The sequence below is a fragment of the Anabrus simplex genome, chromosome 2, assembly GCF_040414725.1.
Source record: "Anabrus simplex isolate iqAnaSimp1 chromosome 2, ASM4041472v1, whole genome shotgun sequence".
Classification (NCBI taxonomy): domain Eukaryota; kingdom Metazoa; phylum Arthropoda; class Insecta; order Orthoptera; family Tettigoniidae; genus Anabrus; species Anabrus simplex.
Window position 1 is genome coordinate 1,106,953,141 of NC_090266.1, and position 20,167 is coordinate 1,106,973,307.

Sequence of the window (20,167 nt, forward strand, 5' to 3'; positions counted from 1 at the left end):
GGCTTTTGATATAGTGTTGGGTCATCATCTTATTAAGTTTGGTACGTATTTGTCGTGTAGCCAGGAGATCTGGAAAGATTGTCTGGCAGCCAGTTGTGTTGCTTTCTTAACGCCACCCGGGGGACACGTGTAGGGCACTTTAAGTTAAAACCTACGGACGTGAAGCAACGTCGACCCTGCCCTAATTTAGTCTTTGAAAGGCCAATTTTCATACCATACTCATTGCACCTATTATCAAGTTGCAAGATATTAGACTGCAGGCTTTTGGCACAATCTGCCATTAAGACCAAGTTGTCAGCATAGGCCAGACTGCTTATTACATTTCCACCTAATTTAATCCCTCCCTTCCACTTTATAACATTCAGCAGATGATCCATGTAAACTACGAACAGCAAAGGTGAATGATTACAGCCTTGTCTAACCCCTGTAAGTACCCTGAACCAAGAACTCATTCTGCCATCAATTCTAACAATCTACCCTTAATTCCATATTCCCCAGAATGGTGAATATCATTTCCCTCGGTACCCTATCATATGCTTTCTCTAGATCTTCAAAACATAAACACAACTGCCTATTCCTCTCGTAACATTTTTCAATTACTTGGCGCATACTGAAAATCTGATCGTGACAGCCCCTCTGTGATCTGAAACCACACTGGTTTTCATCCAACTTCCTCTCAACCACTGACAGCACACTCCCTTCCAAGATGCCAGTGAATACTTCGCTTGGTATACTAATCAGTGAAATACCTCAATAGCTGTTGCAATCCTTCCTATTCCCTTGCTTATAGATAGGTGCAATTACTGCTTTTGTCCAATCTGAAGGTACCTTACTAACACTCCATGCTAATCTTACTACTCCACGAAGCCATTTCATCCCTGCCTTCCTACTATACTTCACCATTTCAGGTCTAATTTCATCTATTCCTGCTGCTTTATGACAATGGAGTTTATTTACCATCCTTTCTACTTCCTCAAGCGTATTTTCACCGGCATCATTTTCCTCCTCCCCATGAGCTTGGTTGTTTGCGACACCAGCAGGATGATTTCCTTTTATGTTGAGAAGATTTTCAAAATATTCCCTCCACCTGTCCAGTGATTCTGTGGAAACTATTATTAGTTCATCTGAATTACCCAAAACACTGTTCATTTTCTTTTTCCCTCCCTTCCTAAGATTCTTTATTACTTTCCAGAAAGGTTTCTCTGCTGCTTGACCTAGTCTTTCCAGGTTATTACCAAAATCTCCCCACGACTTCTTTTTGGATTCAACAACTATCTGTTTCGCTCTGTTTCTTTCATCTACGTCTGCATCAGCCCTTGTTTGGAGCCATTTGTGATAAGCATTCCTTTTACGTTTACAAGCTGCTCTCACTTCATCATTCCACCAAGATGTGCACCTTTTCCCATCTTTACACACAGTTGTTCCTAGGCATTCCATTGCTGTTTCGACTAGGGTATCCCTGTATGCCACTCATTCTCTTTGTATATCCTGAACCTGCTTACTGTCTACTTTTCAAAACTTCTCAGTAATCATATCCATGTTCTTCTGTCTAATTTCCTCATCCTTGAGATTTTCTACCCTTATTAGTTTGCAGACAGATTTCACTTTCTCTATACTAGGCCTAGTGATACTTAGTTCATTACAGATCAGATTGTGGTCTGTATCATTGAAAATCCCTGGAAAACCCATACATTCCTAACAGATTTCCTGAATTCGAAGTCTGTTAAGATATAGTCTATTATGGATCTGGTACCTCTAGCCTCCCATGTGTAGTGGTGAATAGCTTTATGCTTGAAGAATGTATTCGTAACTGCTAAACCCATACTAGCACAGAATTGCAGCAAACGCTTTCTATTCCCATTAGCTTCCATATCGTCCCCACATTTACCAATCACCATTTTGTATCCGTCAGTTCTATTTCCAACTCTCGCATTGAAATTGTACATTAGCACTATCTTATCCTTGCTGTTGACCCTGACGACGACGTCACTCCTGCTTCATAAAACTTGTCAACTTCATCCTCATCTGCACCCTCACATGGTGAATACACTGAGAAAATTCTCGCCCTAATTTTCCAGCTGCCATATCTACCGACATCGTTCGCTCATTTACCTGCCTTACAGAAACTATGTTGCGTGCAATGGTATTCTAGATAAACAGCCCTGCTCTTCCCTTTTTAACACCTGTTAAGTACACTTTGTAGTCTCCTATCTCTTCCTCAATATATCCCCTTACCCAAATATCATTAACTCCTAGCACATCCAGATGCATCCTCTTCTCTGACTCTGCCAGTTCTACTTTCTTTCTTCCATAAGCCCCATTAATATTGATAGCTCCCCATCGAATTTCATTTTGTTCGCCAAGTTGTTTCCAAGGAGTCCCTCGCCTGTCAAATGGGAGTGGGACTCCATTACTCCCATAGGTCTGAGGCTTGCTTAAAATATTGATAAAATAAAACTACTTACAATTGGTTCAACAATTTTTAAATTTATTACATACATGTTTAAGCAGTAAATACATTTTTGCAGTCCTCAGCAATGCTTACACATAATGGTGTACCTTGTTTCTTTTTACAGCTGTAACTAAATATCATGCAGCAAGACCTGCAGTACGGTGGTACTGTGTAATCAGGTACTGTCTTTTTGTAACATACTTTAGTAGAAGTTCATTGCTATGTTCTTCATAACCAAATTCTGTCAAAGCTAATGGCTCTTACAAGGGGTTGAAACCGTTCTTCCATATGTATGTTCGCGCCGATGCACGTAAAGCACGTTGATGTAAAGCATCTGAAGTGCATGGAATTCTGTCTAATGACAAACTAAGTCTCACAGTTCGAGATATATATAACTTGCTTCTTTTGCTGTTAGTCGTGGCTTATTTATTATATATACAGGGTCTTAATTTATGCTTGGCAGGAACTTTCTCACTTGACCTTGGCCGCCAGTGACGGTTCAGTTGCCGGCTACCGCGCGTGCGTATGTACGGCAGAATACGGTGCTCAAAATCATTATCATGCATTTTGCTCACCATGTTTGTAATTTATGCTCAAAAATCATTATCATGCATTATCATCCATTATCATGCATTTATCATGCATTTTACTCACCATTTTTACAGTTTATGCTGAAAATGTTCCCCATGCACTGCCAAACATAATCGGCATCTCCCAATGAAGTTTTCAGTTACTCTACCAAGTTCCTCAGCACTGATGCATGCAATTCCAGTTCTTGTATTGTCTTTAAGTTCATCTAGTGTGTGAGGGTTGTTCCCATAAACCACATTTTTTTAACATTCCCCACAAATAAAAATCACATGCCGTTAAATCTTGGCTACGAGGGGGCCACAGATTTTTACTTATGATCCTCATACCAAACACGCTTCAGTAAGGAGATAACGACCTTTACGTCTATTTTGATTGATTACTGAACCTGTAGGTTTGAATCTCTTGGCCAGTTGTTTTATTGCCCAATTGATAGGAATGGGTCTCCCTGGAAATTTCGCTTGAAACTTTTGTCTTGTCCTAGCGCACGGTTTTCTGCACTTAATGTAAGTATTGTGCAGATATACACGTTCACGTTATGAAAATTTCACATACATTACAGCACTATACACAATCACAATAAAACACTATACAATACCTCTTACAGTATGCAGTAGCTTCATTGAACACCCTACTATCTCGGAGCTCAGCTCTCGGCAACTACAGAAGTGCTGGAAACCGCGCGCGCCAGCAGCCGGTTGCGACCTGTCATCGGCAGCCAAGTTCGAGCGATAAAGTCCCTGCCAAGCATAAATAAAGACCCTGTAGTTGTTCCAGAGCTGTCGAGTGTGTGTGAATGAGTGAGAGGTAGTCCATTTCCCAGTGGCTTTAGGACGTCTTCTAGGCCCTCTTCTTAGAAGATATTTTGGTAGTTGTGTCGCAACCAGTAAGAGCGTGTAGTGCCAGTAGGGCATTAGTAATTTTTTCTGCCAAAGAGTCGGACACTAAGTGGCAACCTATTGTTCTTGATTCTTTAGATGTAGCTTTCATCCATAGACCTGAGCAGTTATAATTTTTCAATTTTAGCCAGAAATGAAGGGCCAGAACAAACGTCTGTATCTGAACTATGAATCATTAGCTCTGATTCAGGTTGTACAGAATGAAAAGCATGCATGTATATTGTGTCTGCTTCAGTATGATTTGATATTAGTTCAGCATGGCTCTCTGGATTTTGAAACATTTAGTTTCATCATCAAATCCTCCAGATATCACCAACACTCGATTTACATTCAGATTAGTGTAGTGATTTGCACTTTTGCATAGGTATCTCACAAGTTCTTTATCTGAAGAGCAACATATAAAATTATTGACGTTTTTAGGTATGTGATTGGGTCCTAAGATTTTCAATTCTACAGGACTGGAACCTTTTGCATGCCATTTCCCTTCCATATTCTTCACAGAAATGTCATATCTATCGAAAACGTTGTAAATTCCTTGTATGTTAAGTCTGGAATGGAAAGAAGTTGTGTACTTGTAGAAAGCTTCCGCGAATTCCCTAACGTTGTGTATTTGTGGAGTTGAATGATGAACATAAGAGCCATCCCCTCAAATATATGGATCATACATTGACTTGACGAAAGTACATAATTTATAATCTTTTCCTGTTTTTAAAATTTTTTTTTTTACAGCAAATAATAGGCTACATATTTTTAGGATTTCTTCGGCCACACTGTCGAGGATTAATTGATTTAGATGAGCCACCGTCCTTGTTACTGTGTTCAGAAGTGTCAAACTGCTTCTGCTTCTCCGGTGCTTTCTCCTTTCTTCTTATTTTCTCTTCGCTAACATACGTTGCAGGACATAATTTGTGCCACGAAAATGTTTGATTTTCTTCATCTGGGCAGAAAAAAACAAAGAGCCATTTCAAAACTTCATCTTTATGCCGCTCAGCTGCACTTTGAAATGTTAAAAAGGTTTCAGCCTTAGGCTTAAGTATTAAGTTATTAGGTTCATTGCAAAATAAACACACATTTTCCGTGTGTTTTCACTTCACTGGCACCACTACAATACATATTAATGTACACTGTCACAACAACATTCATAAGCAATCAAACATCTGAATAACACACTGATTGTGAACAAACTAAACACATAAATGGCGACAGCGACCGGCGCGCACCGTGCTGATGTTAGACGGAGCGCAGAGGTCTACAGTGACAGCGTCAGTGCAGTAGCCACGTCATAAACTTATCAGGTTAATTACTTCTGACGCTTAGAAGGTTTGCATTAACTTCTTGGTAAAAAAAAAAAAAAAAAAAAAAAATCAAACTAATTAAGTGTTATGAAAATGCATAAATGTAAAATGAACTTCATGTTCATACTTTGACTTTTAATTGAAAATGGTGAAAGATATCATGAAAAGTGGAATGCACTTTTTTATCATTTTAATTGCCCTTCATTTAAAAACAAATAAAAAAGTTTGGAATAAGGAACATGGAGATAATGGTGTCAACGTGCCGGGGCTCATCCGCCATCTATAATGGCGGCTCAAGATAAGCCCAACCACAATATTGGCTGGCAACTTGCATTTCTACATACTCTAAAGTGTCTTATTTAAGAATTTTAAAAGAAACTGCGTACCAGTTAACAAGCCATTTGGCGAGACGCCAGGGATGAGCCATTGCGGTCCTAGCTGGACCAGTGAGGAGAGAGGAAATATAGTAGGAGTACCTCTTTAAGATTAATTCAACCATTTCAATAATTTTTAGGAAGGTGTACACAGAATTTTAATATGAATGTTTTTATACTTGTTCATAATGTTCATCAATTCTTAAAAATAAAATAAAATTTAATAATACGTGATTTGATAAAATCTAGTAATGTTCTTTTGTTTTCAAACAAATTATATCTTTTTCAGATATAATCTGTTATTAATGGGTTTTTCCCAGGTATTTTCTAATTTTAATTTATCCTGCATTAGGTTTGACTGACTGATAAACTTCAGTTATAGATCATCTGGTATATACAACTGAGTGAGGAATGTTAGATGATTTATTCAGCCTGCACGAAGGAGAGCAATTAGTTGAAGTAAAATGTGATTGGACATTAAAAGTCGAGTGGTAGTTTGGCAGTCAGTGAAGAAGAAAAAAAAAAAAAAAAAAAGAGTTTTCTGTAATCTCGTGGAAAACTTTAAACATATCACTCCAGTTCTCCACATCTTATTTATATGAACAAGTGTTTTCCTGGTCAACAAACAAAACCAAATAACAAAATAGGCTTTTATCTGTTGAACATCTACTTGTTTCCCTATCAAAATTGTGGTCAAGGGTAAACTTACTGTGCCCCAGGCGATAGGCCCAGATATCAAAATGAACTGTACCAGTGTCAACATACGAAGGTAATTCCAAAAATAAGGTCTCCTGTTTTTTTATAAATACATAGACCTGTTTATTTCTACAATGGTTTAAATCATTTTACGGCTTGATCTTTTAGCTATTTTTTTTTTTTTTTTTACATAATCACCATTTCAGTCGATGCATCTTTGTAGACGCTGTGATAGATTTTGTATGCCCATGTCATACCAGCTCACCACCATGCTGTTCAGGAAATTGTGAACCTCATCTTTCACCTTGTCATCGGTGCTGAATTGTTTTCCAGCTAAATGCTCTTTCAACTTAGAGAACAAGTGATAGTCAATGGGTGCCAAGTCGGGACCATAGGGTGGGTGGGTGATAATGTTCCACTGAAACTGTTGCAGGAGAGCAACAGTTTGCTTGGCGACATGCGGGCGAGTGTTGTCATGGAGAATATTTACGCCCTTGTTTAACATTCCTCCTCTCTGGTTCTGAATTGCCCGTGGCATGAGTTTTTTCAGGGTCTCACAGTACCTGTCAATGTTAATTGTGGTCCCAGCGGACATAAAGTCAACCAGCAATACCCCTTTTGGATCCCTAAATACAGCTGTCATGACTTTACCGGCAGGCTGTTTGCTTGAATTTCCGTGGCTTTGGCGAAGAGGGATGCCGCCAATAGCATGATTGTTGCTGGGTCTCAGGTGTAAAGTGGAACGCCCAGGTTTCGTCACCCGTTACAATTGAGTCCAAAAAGTTGTCCTGTTCGGCTGCAAAGGGTTGAAGAAATGCGCAGGAAGAATCAATTCGTTGCCGCATGTGGTTTTCAGTCAGCATGGGTGGCACCCATCTTGTGCACACCTTCCGGTATTTCAACTTTTCCGTTAAAATTCTGTGAGCGGTGCTTCGGGAAACCTTAGGAACCAAAGTGCAGAGATCATCCAGGGTGATCCGCCGATCTTCATGCATGATTTGCTCAACCTTCGCGACTGTCTCGACGGAAATTGACGGTCTCCCGCTCCTTTGTTCGTCATGAATTTCAGTCCAATCGGCTGCAAACTCTACACCACTTACGAACATTTTTGACATCCATGCATGACTCACCATACACTTCCGTCAGTTGGCGATGGATTTCAATCGGTTCAGTGCCTTTTGCGTTCAAAAACCGAATAACTGCGCGCACTTCGCACATGGCGGTAACATCCAACGGGAGCTCCATTCTCAATGGCTGCCAAGCCAAGACTTCGTGCCTCAGCGCGGCATGCGCAAGTTTATATGCGAACGTGGGAAGCGCTCGTCACAATGTTGTGACCAACAGCCACACGAACAGAGTTCTATATTTATAAAAAAAATAGGAGACCTTAGTTTTGGGATTACCCTCATAATTATATACTTTATTTGAAGTACCTTTTATCTGAGAGTAAAACTTTTTTTAAATGCTTTACAGAGACAGTGTAAATATAAAAATACTGCTTCAGTTGAAAGCAGGTTTTAAATTAGAATGAATGCTTTTGTGTGAAGAGTATGAAAAAATGTTGTCCTAAAACGAATTGCAATTTCGCTCACCTACTGTACAACCCTATCTTATGTTTTTTTTTTACTTAAAATATGTACGGGACAGTCAGGGTTCCACGAAACACAGAAAGTAGGGAAACACGGATCTAAAAGTTGTAAGTCCATCTTCTGTGATGTTTCTTCATTTTCTTTTCTGTGTGTGTGTGTGTGTGTGTGTGTTGTATGGAAATTGGTGCTAATTATTGTCTTTCTTTTAACAGGTGTATTTGTTAGGTCTTCACTATGGCTTAATGCAAGAAGTGTGATGCAGACAGCTGATGATACAGCCAGTACACTGTTTTGTGCCTTATCATCTGTGAGTTAATTCTTTCCTCATTGAAGTTCCTTTAATTCAGAGTTATCAATCTCTTCAATTCTTATTAACTTTCTCAAGTATAAATCTCTCTTCACTGCATCGTTAATGTTACTTTAATAAGTTCTAACCGGGCTGAGCGGCTCACGCGCTGGCCTTCTGACCCCATCTTGGCAGGTTCGATCCCGGCTCGGTCCGGTGGTATTTGAAAGTGCTCAGATACATAAGCCTCGTGTCGGTAGATTTACTGGCACGTAGAAGAACTCCTGCAGGACTAAATTCCGGCACCTTGGCATCTGCGAAAATCGTAAAAGTAGTTAGTGGGACGTAAAAACAAATAACATTATTATTTATTAATAACATCCAAATTCTTCAGCTAAATCATCCTCCTCCTCCTCCTCCTCTTTTCCCCTCATCCAGCTCCCTCATCGAGGCATTTATGGCACTTCTTCCACTTTCCCCTCTCCTTCTACCATACCTCTTCCTTCATTTTGTCCCAGACGAGGTTTCTTCTTCTTGCACTCCTCTTTATCGAATTGATCTACCTTGTTCTAGGTCTCCCTCTCGCTCTCTTTCCCTCGAGCTTCATCTTCATCATCTCATTTGGTATTCTCTCCTCCTCCATCCTCTTTACGTGTCCAAACGATCTCAGTTTACTCCCATCAATTCTCTCGTTTAGGTTTTCCATTCGGACCTCCTTTCTCACCTCTTCTCAATCTCTCTTACCTTCTCTTTCCTATCATACTACTAAGGTATTTTATTTCACTGGCTTGAATTCTACTCTCCTCCCTCTTTGTCAGTGTCCAGGTCTCAGCCGCATAAGTCAATATGGGTGCATAATACATTTTGTACATTATCTATTTATACTTTCTTGGTACTTATTCCAGATAAGGTTTCTTACACTCTGGTAGAATGCATTGCCCTGTCGCACCCTCTTGTTAATCTCCATGTCCAGCCTTGTATTCTGCTTAATTCACTCCCTATGTATCCAAAACTGTCAACAATTTCAAGGCTTTAACCACCAGTTTTCACAATGCATTTCCCTTGTCTGTCTTTTCTCTTAACTGATTTTCATACTATACTTTTCAATGTTCTTTTTCAGTGCATCAAGTTGTTCTTGTATTTTTTTTTTCTGTTTGTTCACCAAACTAAAATATCATCTGCAAATAGTAATAACATTATTTCCCTATTCCCATAGGCTTCCTTTATCTCCTTTACAATTTCCACCATAACTATTAGAAGCAAAGGAGGTGGCAACACACTCCCCTGCCTAAGTCCAGTTTCATTTCTGAACAGTTCCCTTTCCAAACAGAGTCCATACAGTTCTTGTACATTGCCTGCACCATTTCTACAGCTTGTGTACCCAGTCTCTTTTTTTACCATGTTTTCCCACACCTTCTCCGTGGAAACACTATCATATGCCTTTGCTACATCTAGGAGTGTCATGACTGGATTCTTTCCATATTCCCAATTCTTTTCCTTTAATTTCCTCATGCTGAAGATTGGATCTTATGTAGATCTTCCACTTCTAAATCCGTACTCTTCCTCCTTTTACCTTTCTTCTCGTTCTTCTCTATAATATTCTTTCCAGTATTTTTGCCACTTGTGATAAAAGTCTGATTCCTCTATAGTTGTCTCACACCTTTTTGTCCCCCTTCTTAAAGACTAATGTTGTTATGTTTCTGCTTCCACATGCACTTTAACAATCTGTACACCCTTTGTAGTCCAGCAGGTCGAACAGCCTTTGTCATTTCCACACTAATTTCATCCATCCCTGGTGCCTTCCAAATTTTCATTTTATGGACTGCTAATTCCGCCTCTGACATTGTTGTATCATCTTCTCCATCACACCGTATTACTACTGTCTCCTCAGCACAATTTCTCACATTCAGCAGTTTACGGATATGTTATCAACTCTCCACTTTCCTCTTTCTTCAGCTTTGTATAAACTATTTCTTTCCTATTACTTCATGTAATTCCATACAGCATTCTTTTACTCCCAGCTCCATCTGTTGCCATCTTTTGTGTAAATTCTTCCCAACCTTTCTTCTTTTCTTATCGTAAGAATTTCTTACATTTCCTTCTATTATCAAGATACTTCTTTTGCTCTCTTCTTTTTTTTTTTTATCTCTGTTCCATTCTTGCCATGCTTTCTTCTTTTCTTTCACTTCTTCTCTCATCTTCTCATTCCACCACAGTGTCTCCTTTTCTTTCACTCTTATCAATGTTCTACCACAGGCACTCTCTGCCCCACTTACAAATGCCCCTTTTGAAGTTCGACCATTCATCTTCCACATTTCGTACTTAAGTAAATGGAATTTGTTGTTTCACTCTCTTCACGATTTTTTTTTTTTTGTACATTGTTATCTTTTAATTTCCACGCTTTTATTTTCCTCTCTCTTATTTCCTGGAATTTTTCCATTTTCCCCACTCTCATTTTTGCTATCACAACTCTATGATCTCCATCAAATGCTTTTCCAGGGAAAGCTGTTACATCCATCAGCAATTTGTCCTTTCCACCAGAAAGTAATCAATTACTGTTATTATTCTTCTGTCACCCCAGCCATATCTTGTAATTTTCCTGCTATTTTTCTTCCAAAACCATGTGTTGCCCACAATCATTCCATTCCTCTCACAAAACTCAGCTAGTTTCTCTCCTCCTTCATTCCTTTTCCCATATCCATATGGTCCGATTACTTCTTCCTTTCCTTGTCTTTCGTCTTCCCACCTGTGCATTTAAGTCTCCCATTATAATCACTTCCACATCAGTTATCTCCTTTTCTAATTTCTCCAGGAATTCTTCATTATCCTCCTTTTTGATCCCTGTCTGTAGTACATACACTTGTATGAAGTCCTTCATTTCGTTCCTCATTCTCCGTCTGATTTTCAGTATCCTATCGCTGATGTACTCTACAATATCCAAATACTCCTCCAGCTGATTTGAACTTAACAGAACCACTCCATTTTTCGCCTCTCGGCTACCACTCCAGCAACCTTTCGTCATTCTCTTCTTTCCTTTCCCCTTCCATTTAACTTCGCTCAGCCCCATCATTTCTATACCCTCTTTCTCCATAAAATCCAGTTCTTCTGCCTTTCCTGTCAGGGTCATAAGGAACTGCACGTGGCTCTTAGGGTTTATTGAATTGACAAGAAGGTCCAGCTTTTCAGTACAATATAATACAATACAACAATAGTACAATATATTTTGCACTTCAATACAGAATAAGAATGAAATTTATAGCTTATAATGGCTTGCAGGATACGCCATAACCTTTTCCGGGTTAAGTTCAGCTAAGTGTGCGTTATAATTTCCCGTTCATCATTGGATCATAAGTTAACGAATGGTATTTTATTGCATCACGTCCAGTTGGTTCCTGGCCTGCCACACAGGATCTGGAATGTGGGACATTCAAGCTTGGGAATCCAACTGAAATGGGTTTCACAATTCTACTTTGGATGAATATTTGAATAATACCTAACATATATAAAAGGAGACTAGAATTGTGATGGGAGACTGGAATGCAGTTGTAGGCCAAGGAAAAGAAGGTAATGCTGTAAGGTAATTTGGACTGGGACGAAGGAAGGAAAGCTGATGTCAGCCGGTTGAATTCTGCACCTATCGTAATTTAGTCCTTGCTTATACTTCGTTCAAACACCACAAACGACTACTGCCTACATAGACACGACCTGGAGACATGGGAAAGTATCAGATAGATTTCATTATGATTAGGTAGAGATTCTGAAACCGGATATTGGATTGCAAGACTTTTCCAGGAGCAGATGGTGACTCTGACCACACTTTGCTGGTCATGAAATGCCATCTGAAGATGAAGAAATTGAAGAAAGGGAGGAATCCAAGAAGTTGGGATCTAGATAAGTTGAAAGAATGTGTGTGAGAGGGATTGTTTGAAGGAACATGTTGCACAACTACTGAATGAAAAGGGTGAAAGAAACACTGTAGATGAAGTGTAGTCAATCATGAAGAATAAGTTTAGTAGGGCTGTTGAAGAAAGGTAAGATCAAGTAAGAACCAGGGGATAACTTGGGAGATACTAGACCTGATTGACAAATGGCAAAAATGTAAGAATGCAAAAAAATTAAGAGGGCAGAAAAGAATACAGGTGATTAAAAAATGATAAAACATGTAGGACAACTAAGGAAGAATGAATGGCTGAAAGAGAAGTGCAACAATGTTGAAGGTTGTGTGATTGTAGGAAAGGTAGTTACTGCATATATGGAAATCAAGGAAGCCTTTGGAGAAAGGAAAACCAGGTATATGAATAAAAGAACTCACACAGGAAACCCCTTCTAGGAAAAGAAGACGAGGCAGAATATTATTATACCAACAGGTGCTGACAAGTGTTTAACACTACTGCACGATTTAGTATCTCATGTATCTCAAATTATAATCAGGATGGCAGATTGCCAACAAATTGTTTACCTAGCCTTTTCTTAAATGTTTTCAAAAAACTTGGAAATTCATTGAACATTTCCCTTGATAAATTACTCCAGTCCCTAACTTGTCTTCCTATACTCCTCGTCCTATATTAGATTATTTACAGTAGAACGAAAATGTGATAGATGATGCTGGACAGCTGTGGAAGAAAGGCTGAAAGAAAAGTGGAAGGATGTTGAAGGTTGTTCAAAAGGTAGATGCTGCGTACAGGAAGATCAAGGAAACCTTTGGAGAAAGAAAAACTAGGTGTATAAATATTAAGAGCTCAGATCGAAGACCACTTCTATGAAAAAATGATGCTGAATGTGAGGTGGGTAGATTTAATCGTGATGAAGAGATACTGCATTGAATCGGTGAGAGGAGAACAATTTGGCAAAATTTGACGAGAACAAGAGGCGGAATGATAGGACACATCTTAAGACACACAGGACTTGTTCAGTTAGTTTTCGGGGAAAGTGTAGGTCATAAGAATGGTACGGGTATTTCTTACAAAATTGTACAAAAGTATTTTAATCGTCCTAGTCAATACTATATATTTTACATCCAATTAAGACAAAACTTCACATATAAATAGACATGTTTCGACCCGGCATTGGGTCATCCTCAGTAAGACATGTAAATTGAATTAAAAACTTAGGAAACACACAGCTCAAGACAGTTTTAACGATCAATATTTCACAGTTTTTAGATTTTCATCATGCTTTTAAATAAAACATTTTAACTAACATTTCATTTTGTGTATTTCCTATGTTTTTAATTCAATTTACATGTCTTACTGAGGATGGACTTGGACTGTGCGAGACCAAGAAGAGAGGTACAGGGGAGATCCCTCTGAGAGAAGGATTGAATTAAAAACCTAGGAAATACACAAAATGAAATGTTAGTTAAAAAGTTTTATTTAAAAGCATGATGAAAATCTAAAAACTGTGAAATATTGATCGTTAAAACTGTCTTGAGCTGTGTGTTTCCTAAGTTTTTAATTCAATTTACATGTCTTACTGAGGATGACCCAATGCTGGGTCGAAACATGTCTATTTATGTGTAAAGCTTAGTCTTAATTGGATGTAAAATATATAGTATTGACTAGGAGGATTAAAATAGTTTTGAACAATTTTGTGAGAGGTTCAACCGTCAATACGTATTTAACATGATATGCATAGTCTGTAAAGGGTAGGGGTGGATAGAGATATGAATATGACAAACAGATTACAGTAGTAGATATGTAGAAATGAAAGGTTAGCACAGGATAGGATGGCATGGAGAGCTGCATCAAACCAGTTTATGGACTATTGACCCAAATAACAAAAATCTAACATATAGCCCTTTCCAATACTAGTCTTAATACAAACACTACGGAGGTGATTGGTGGAGTTGATAAACCCCTTGGCATTTCAGCCATGATGGGCCTTGGCGTACTAAGTGACCACTGCTCAGCCCAAAGGTCTGCTCACCGTGATGTATTCTCTCGGCCATTATTCTTGGCTTTCCAGATATCACTATCAGATTGCTCAATTGTAATTCGTAGGGTGATAGGACCTCAAACCAGCCTTCAGATCCAGGTGAGAACCAGTGACCAGTGGCCTCCGGGAAAGACAGGCATGCCACCCCTAGAGTTCACAGATTCACAGATCTATTGAAAATTTGTAATAGATCTGGTACACTTCTCTTATTCCTGTAAATTTCACTAATTACTCCTACACTGCTAAGTGACGTAATGAAGGATGAAATCAAGGGCTAGCTGTACAGTGCTCATAATTTGAAGGCAATCCTTTCGCTTGGACTTAACAAGGACCGATAAGTTAAAGTTTGTAGTTTTAGCATTTCTGAAAAATTTGTTTAGAACAAAGCCATACTTTTTAGTGTCGACTCACTTAATGTAACTTAGTCTGTTGAAAACAATCATTATAGCACATATAACACTAGAACATATACACACTAGAACATATACACTCTCTTAAACAATGAATGACTTGTTTTATTTTACAGGAAAATCCTCCGATTTTATCAAATCACTTTAAATAATACGCATGTATGTACAGTATTGTCAGTGATTGTGATTTGGTGATGTTATGAACCAGTGAATGCCACCGTAGTAACTTTGAGAAAGATTTCAGCACATTAAGCTGTTAGTCATCCATTACCTCCAGCAACTGTGTTTGTGAAGTCATGGTTATTGTGTAGGGAGGTGAGGGGAATTCTGTAGGCAACAACTCTGTTGATTGGAAGGGAGGGGGAGTAGAAGGGTGAGTGGAATGCTGTAGGCACTAATTCAGTTCAGTGGAGAGAGGAGGGCAAGTACTTCTTTGTCATCTTATAATGTACTTTTTGTGTATTAGGTAGTAAATGCAAGGTAATAATTTTGATTAAATGAAAGTGTGGAATTTAAGTAAGGGGTATCTTTTAAGATATTATTTTTACTGATAAATAATAACTAGAGGTAGGAATTTTAGGTGGTTAGTTCTTTTTCACTATTACAATGCTCAAATTAGCTTTTCTTGCAAAGAAAACATAAAATGAACGCCCTTAGTTGCACCTTTTTTTAATGCTAGCACCTTTTTGTAATGTCAGCACCCTTTTCCACTTGTTTAATACTTTTTTGGCTCATTTGCCGCATTTTATTCCTAAAGAAATTAAACAAGAAAAGCCAAACATTTTGTCTGTAAAGTTTGGTTGCATGTGGTTTTTCAGTTCATCGCTAGAATCGTAGGCTCCCTATATTGCACTAATCGGGAGCTTAAGTACGAACCTAGTGATTGTTGAACTATTAGCTTGCCGCCCTTCATCAGCTGCTTATTTGCCGGCCTTGTTAGTATTATGTAGGTGACGCTTTGATTGTGTGTGATGTCTGCCGTTGTCCTGTTAGCAAATAGCTTAATATTACTCTATTTAGTATTACTGTAGTATCAATATCAAGTATGCTAACACAGAAAATGAACGTCAAGAAAGTACGTGGTAGTGCTAAACAGTTTAGTGCTGATGGTATTGAGAGTGACGGATCAGTTTTGATGTGCAATGTTTGTGATACATCAATAACAGTTGATACCAACAAAAGAAAACCAACACCAAAGTAATCATGTAATGCAGTATATAGCTAGGGCAAAACATATGAAGAATAAGGAGGCTATATGAAATTTCTTAAATGGGCTGTTGTGATGGATGTGAAGGAAGCACTGGATGGCATTCCAAGGCAGATACTAGAACAGAGGTTAGCCAGAAACCCTGATGTTAATAATAATAATAATAATAATAATAATAATAATAATAATAATAATGCTATTTGCTTTACTTCCCACTAACTATTTTTATGGTCTTCGGAGACACCGAGGTGCTGGAATTTAGTCCAGCAGGAGTTCTTTTATGTGCCAATAAATCTACCGACACGGGGCTGTCATATTTGAGCACCTTCAAATACCACCGGACTGAGCCAGGATCGAACCTGCCAAGTTGGGGTTAGAAGGCCAGTGCCTTAACCGTCTGAGCCACTCAGCTCGGCAAACCCTGATGTTACGGATGTTGCAACAAACAGGCAGTTAATATCGATTGCAAACAAAATATGCACCACTTGTGTCTGTTGACGTTGAACATTCCTTTTGTGTGTATAAGTATTTACTTAATGACTGGAGATGTAACCTCACTGAAAATAACATTGAACTGTTAAATGTTTTGACAGTTTTCTGGACATGTGATTTTACTAACATTTGTTCTGGGGCTTTTTTTAGGCAGATTTTTAATACATGATAACATGAATAAATTTTGTGTCCTTTTATATGATGTAAAATTGGTTTTGGTGATGTTTATATGAATATTTACAGTTAAAATTTGCACCTTTTTAGACTACATTAAAGCACCATTTTTGCACCTTTTTGACCAAAATTTTGCACCTAAAATTCCTAGTGCTACTAAAACATCTCGAGTGGCAAGAGCATTTCCTAAATTCAGAGAATTTAGTACGGATAAGAATATCTTAGCCCAAGCGTCCGTGGCTCAGGCGGCAGCGGCCGGCCTCTCACCGCTGGGTTCCCTGGTTCAAATCCCGGTCACTCCATGTGAGATTTGTGTTGGACAAAGCGGAGGCGGGACAGGTTTCTCTCTGGGTACTCCGGTTTTCCCTTCATCGTTCATTCTGGCAACACACTCCATTATCATTTCATAGCATAAATCACTTTGAGAGTGGTGAGTGGTGACCCCATTGTACTAATAGCCTACATATGTTCATTCATTACATCCCGGACCCGGTCAAAGACTGGAAAACAGGTTGTAGGTTTTCATTTCATTCCAGCAACACTCTCCAATATAATTTAATTTCATCTTTCAGTCATTAATCATTGCCCCAGAGGAGTGTGACAGGCTTCGGCAGCTGGCACAATTCCTATCCTCGCCGTAAGATGGGGGCTTCATCAATTCCATTCCTGACCCAGTCCAATGACTGGGGCTGTGGATTTTCAGGAATATCCTTGCCCACATTGCAGATGTTATGCATCAGAGTAGCCTCCTATGGGATTCATTAAGCGCGAATGCAAAAAGTGTAAAATATACAAAAATTAATTAAGCTTTTAAGTTGCATTTCTGATAAATATAATTGATGGCAAAAACACTTTAGGCAAATGCTGTATCTTAATTAAGGCCACGGCCACTTCCTTCCCATTCCTAAGCCTTTCCTATCCTATCGTTGCTATAAGACCTATCTGTGTCAGTGCAACGTAAAGCAAATTGCGAAAAAGAATGATGTGATAAGAATATATTTGTTCCTTGTCATTATGTTATGACAGAATGCAAAATCACCATCTGATGTCCTATGAAATTCTAAATGTAAAATTTAAAATGCTGAATTTTGGAACTAACTACCTTTATGGTTTTCGGAGACGCCGAGTTGCCGGAATTTAGTCCCGTTTACTTGCCAATAAATCTACCGACACGAGGCTGATGTATTTGAACACCTTCAAATACTGCTGGACTGAGCAAGGATTGAACCTGCCAAGTTAGGGTCAGAAGGCCAGCGTGTCAACTATCTGAGCCACTCAGCCTGGCAGAATTTTATTTATAGGAGAGATCATCTCTTTTAATTTCCATTCCATTCCTTATATCTGGTTTGTAATAATGAGTGGAACTTGCTCGCTGAATGATGTGATTACCAGGTGAGTTGACCGTGCGGTTAGAGGCGCACAGCTGTGAGCTTGCATCCTCAGAGATAGTGGGTTCAAACCCCACTGTCAGCAGCCCTAAAGATGGTTTTCCGTGGTTTCCCATTTTCACACCAGGCAAATGCTGTACCTTAATTAAGGCCACGGCCACTTCTTTCCCATTCCTAGGCCTTTCCTATCCTGTCATTGCCATAAGACCTATCTGTGTCGGTGCGACGTAAAGCAAATAGCAAAAAAGAATGATGTGATTAGAAAATATTATTTTTGTTCTTTATCATTATGTTATGACAGAATGCAAAATCACCATCTGATGTCCTGTGAAATTTTAAATGTAAAATTTAAAATGCTGAATTTTGGAACTTAAATGCTAGAAATCACAAACTCTGTGGTTATGAGTGATGGAAAGGAACCAGTCATGTAGGAACATAATCAGTGTGGGAAGAGGAGACAAAGACAAACATCAAATAGATAGGCTCTCTAAATCAATCCTAGTTCTTCTCAACACTCACTGAGGGGCCATCTTGACAGATCTTCATGTGGGAATTATGGGATAAGAAGAAAGGTGGGTAAACATAGGAAGTGGGAAGAGATGTACGTAAGATAAAAATGAATACAGGTGTTCATTCATACATTTATTTATTTATTTATTTATTTATTTATTTATTTCTTTCTTTCTTTCTTTCTTTCTTTCTTTCTTTCTTTCTTTCTTTCTTTCTTTATTTACTCACTCACTCACTCTCACACTCACTCACTCACTCACTCTCACACTCACTCACTCACTCACTCACTCACTCACTCACTCGTACCGCATTGTATGCACCTTGCCTGTACAAGAGGAAACTAGTGATACAAAGTACAGTTTTTATAATTGACAGCACCCAAAATAACAATTGTCAGCCCTGTCATATAGGGATAACATGCCTGCCTCTTATGTAGAAGCCCCAGGTTTGATTCCCAGTCAGGTCAGGTATTTTTACCTGGATCTGAGGGCTATTTCAATGTCCAGTCAGCCTTGGTGCAGTGTTCTCCCTAGGACCTGCCATTTTTACAGGCCGCCCGGCTAACATAACTTAGGTATGTGCTAGTAATATTAATACATATTTGAGTCGTCGTGTGCTCCAAATTAAAACGTAAATATTGTCAAACTGTTTATTTAATAATATTCATTATTGTCAGCAAAATTGCATCAATGAAATCAATATTTAGTTTGACTTTCACATAGTGTCGTGCGCGAGCAGCAGATTCCGCGTGACGTTACAAACCGTATGACACTCCATAGCAACCGAGTGATAAGGTTGGTAGATGCAGAGTGGGTCTCGGCCCATAAGTGGCCACGGCTGGTCCGTGGTCCAACAGCTCTGCACTCTGACTGACCAACAGGGCATAAATGTTTACCTGTCTGATATTATTGTTAATGCCCTGAGGGGGGGTAAATTGAGATTTTATCATATTAACTTTTTACGTAGTATTCCACACCCGGCTACTCATTCCTGCAACCTGGCTGATGAACATTTCTGGGTAGATCACTCTGGTGATTACGATTGAGGGGCTGTCTGACGATGAGATAGTAGCCCCGATCTAGAGAGGCAAGAATAATGGCCAAGAGGATTTTTAGAGCCAACCACATGACATCTCAAAATATGCAGGCCTTCAGGCTAAGCAGTAGTCGCTTATTTGGTGAAGGTTTTATGGGCTGTTGCACCATTTTTTTAAAAGAACCATTTCTGATAAGATCTTTTTGGCAGGAATCTTGGTGCAGTGATTAACACTTCTATGGAGGGTAGTTACCACATAGACAATTTATGTTTTTCACAGCTGATAATGAATGAACTATGTTTTTGATAATGGTCATATTCATCCTTACTGTAGTCCAAATACTTCGTAAGCATCCTCCACGAAATTTGGCCGTGCATGTGGTGAGGGGCAGGCGAGAGGGATGCCTCATCTCCCACTCCTCCCGCTGCCCAGTCTGTCTACACATCGTGCTAAACTGACACTGGAGTGTGTTGCGGTGGATGATTGACAGGCTCCTTGATCGCTCCTAGGTCAAGTTCTTAGTTCTTCGCACAGTTTCAATACATGTTTTTAGTTCTGTAGTTTGGTTTGGTAATGATGTAAGCTTATATTTAGTCTGTTTTTGTTTTTAGCAAAATTATGCCTTATGTTTAGTTTTATTTAGTTTAATTGTAATGAAACTGTGATGTGTACAATACCTTTCATAACCAAAAAATCTTATAACTGTTTGGTAAGCATGTGCATTTTCTGCCTCTTTCCCAATCCTCTACCCAATTACAAACATACACATTAGTACAGTCACCACATTTACACAGGTTATCAGAAAAATCTTCACACTTCCTAAGTACCAAACCCCTG

General features: G+C 38.9%; 1 protein-coding gene across 3 annotated transcripts in view; it reads left to right on the forward strand.

The window, feature by feature from the left end:
* The window catches only part of LOC136863312 (G-protein coupled receptor 143), a 221,260-nt gene that overhangs the window by 61,460 nt on the left and 139,633 nt on the right, over positions 1-20,167 (forward strand). For all 3 annotated transcript variants that reach the window (XM_067139700.2, XM_067139697.2, XM_067139699.2), the window contains exon 3: positions 8,106-8,200. In XM_067139700.2, coding sequence (XP_066995801.2) covers positions 8,106-8,200 — 95 coding nt within the window. The remainder of the gene's footprint in view (positions 1-8,105; positions 8,201-20,167) is intronic.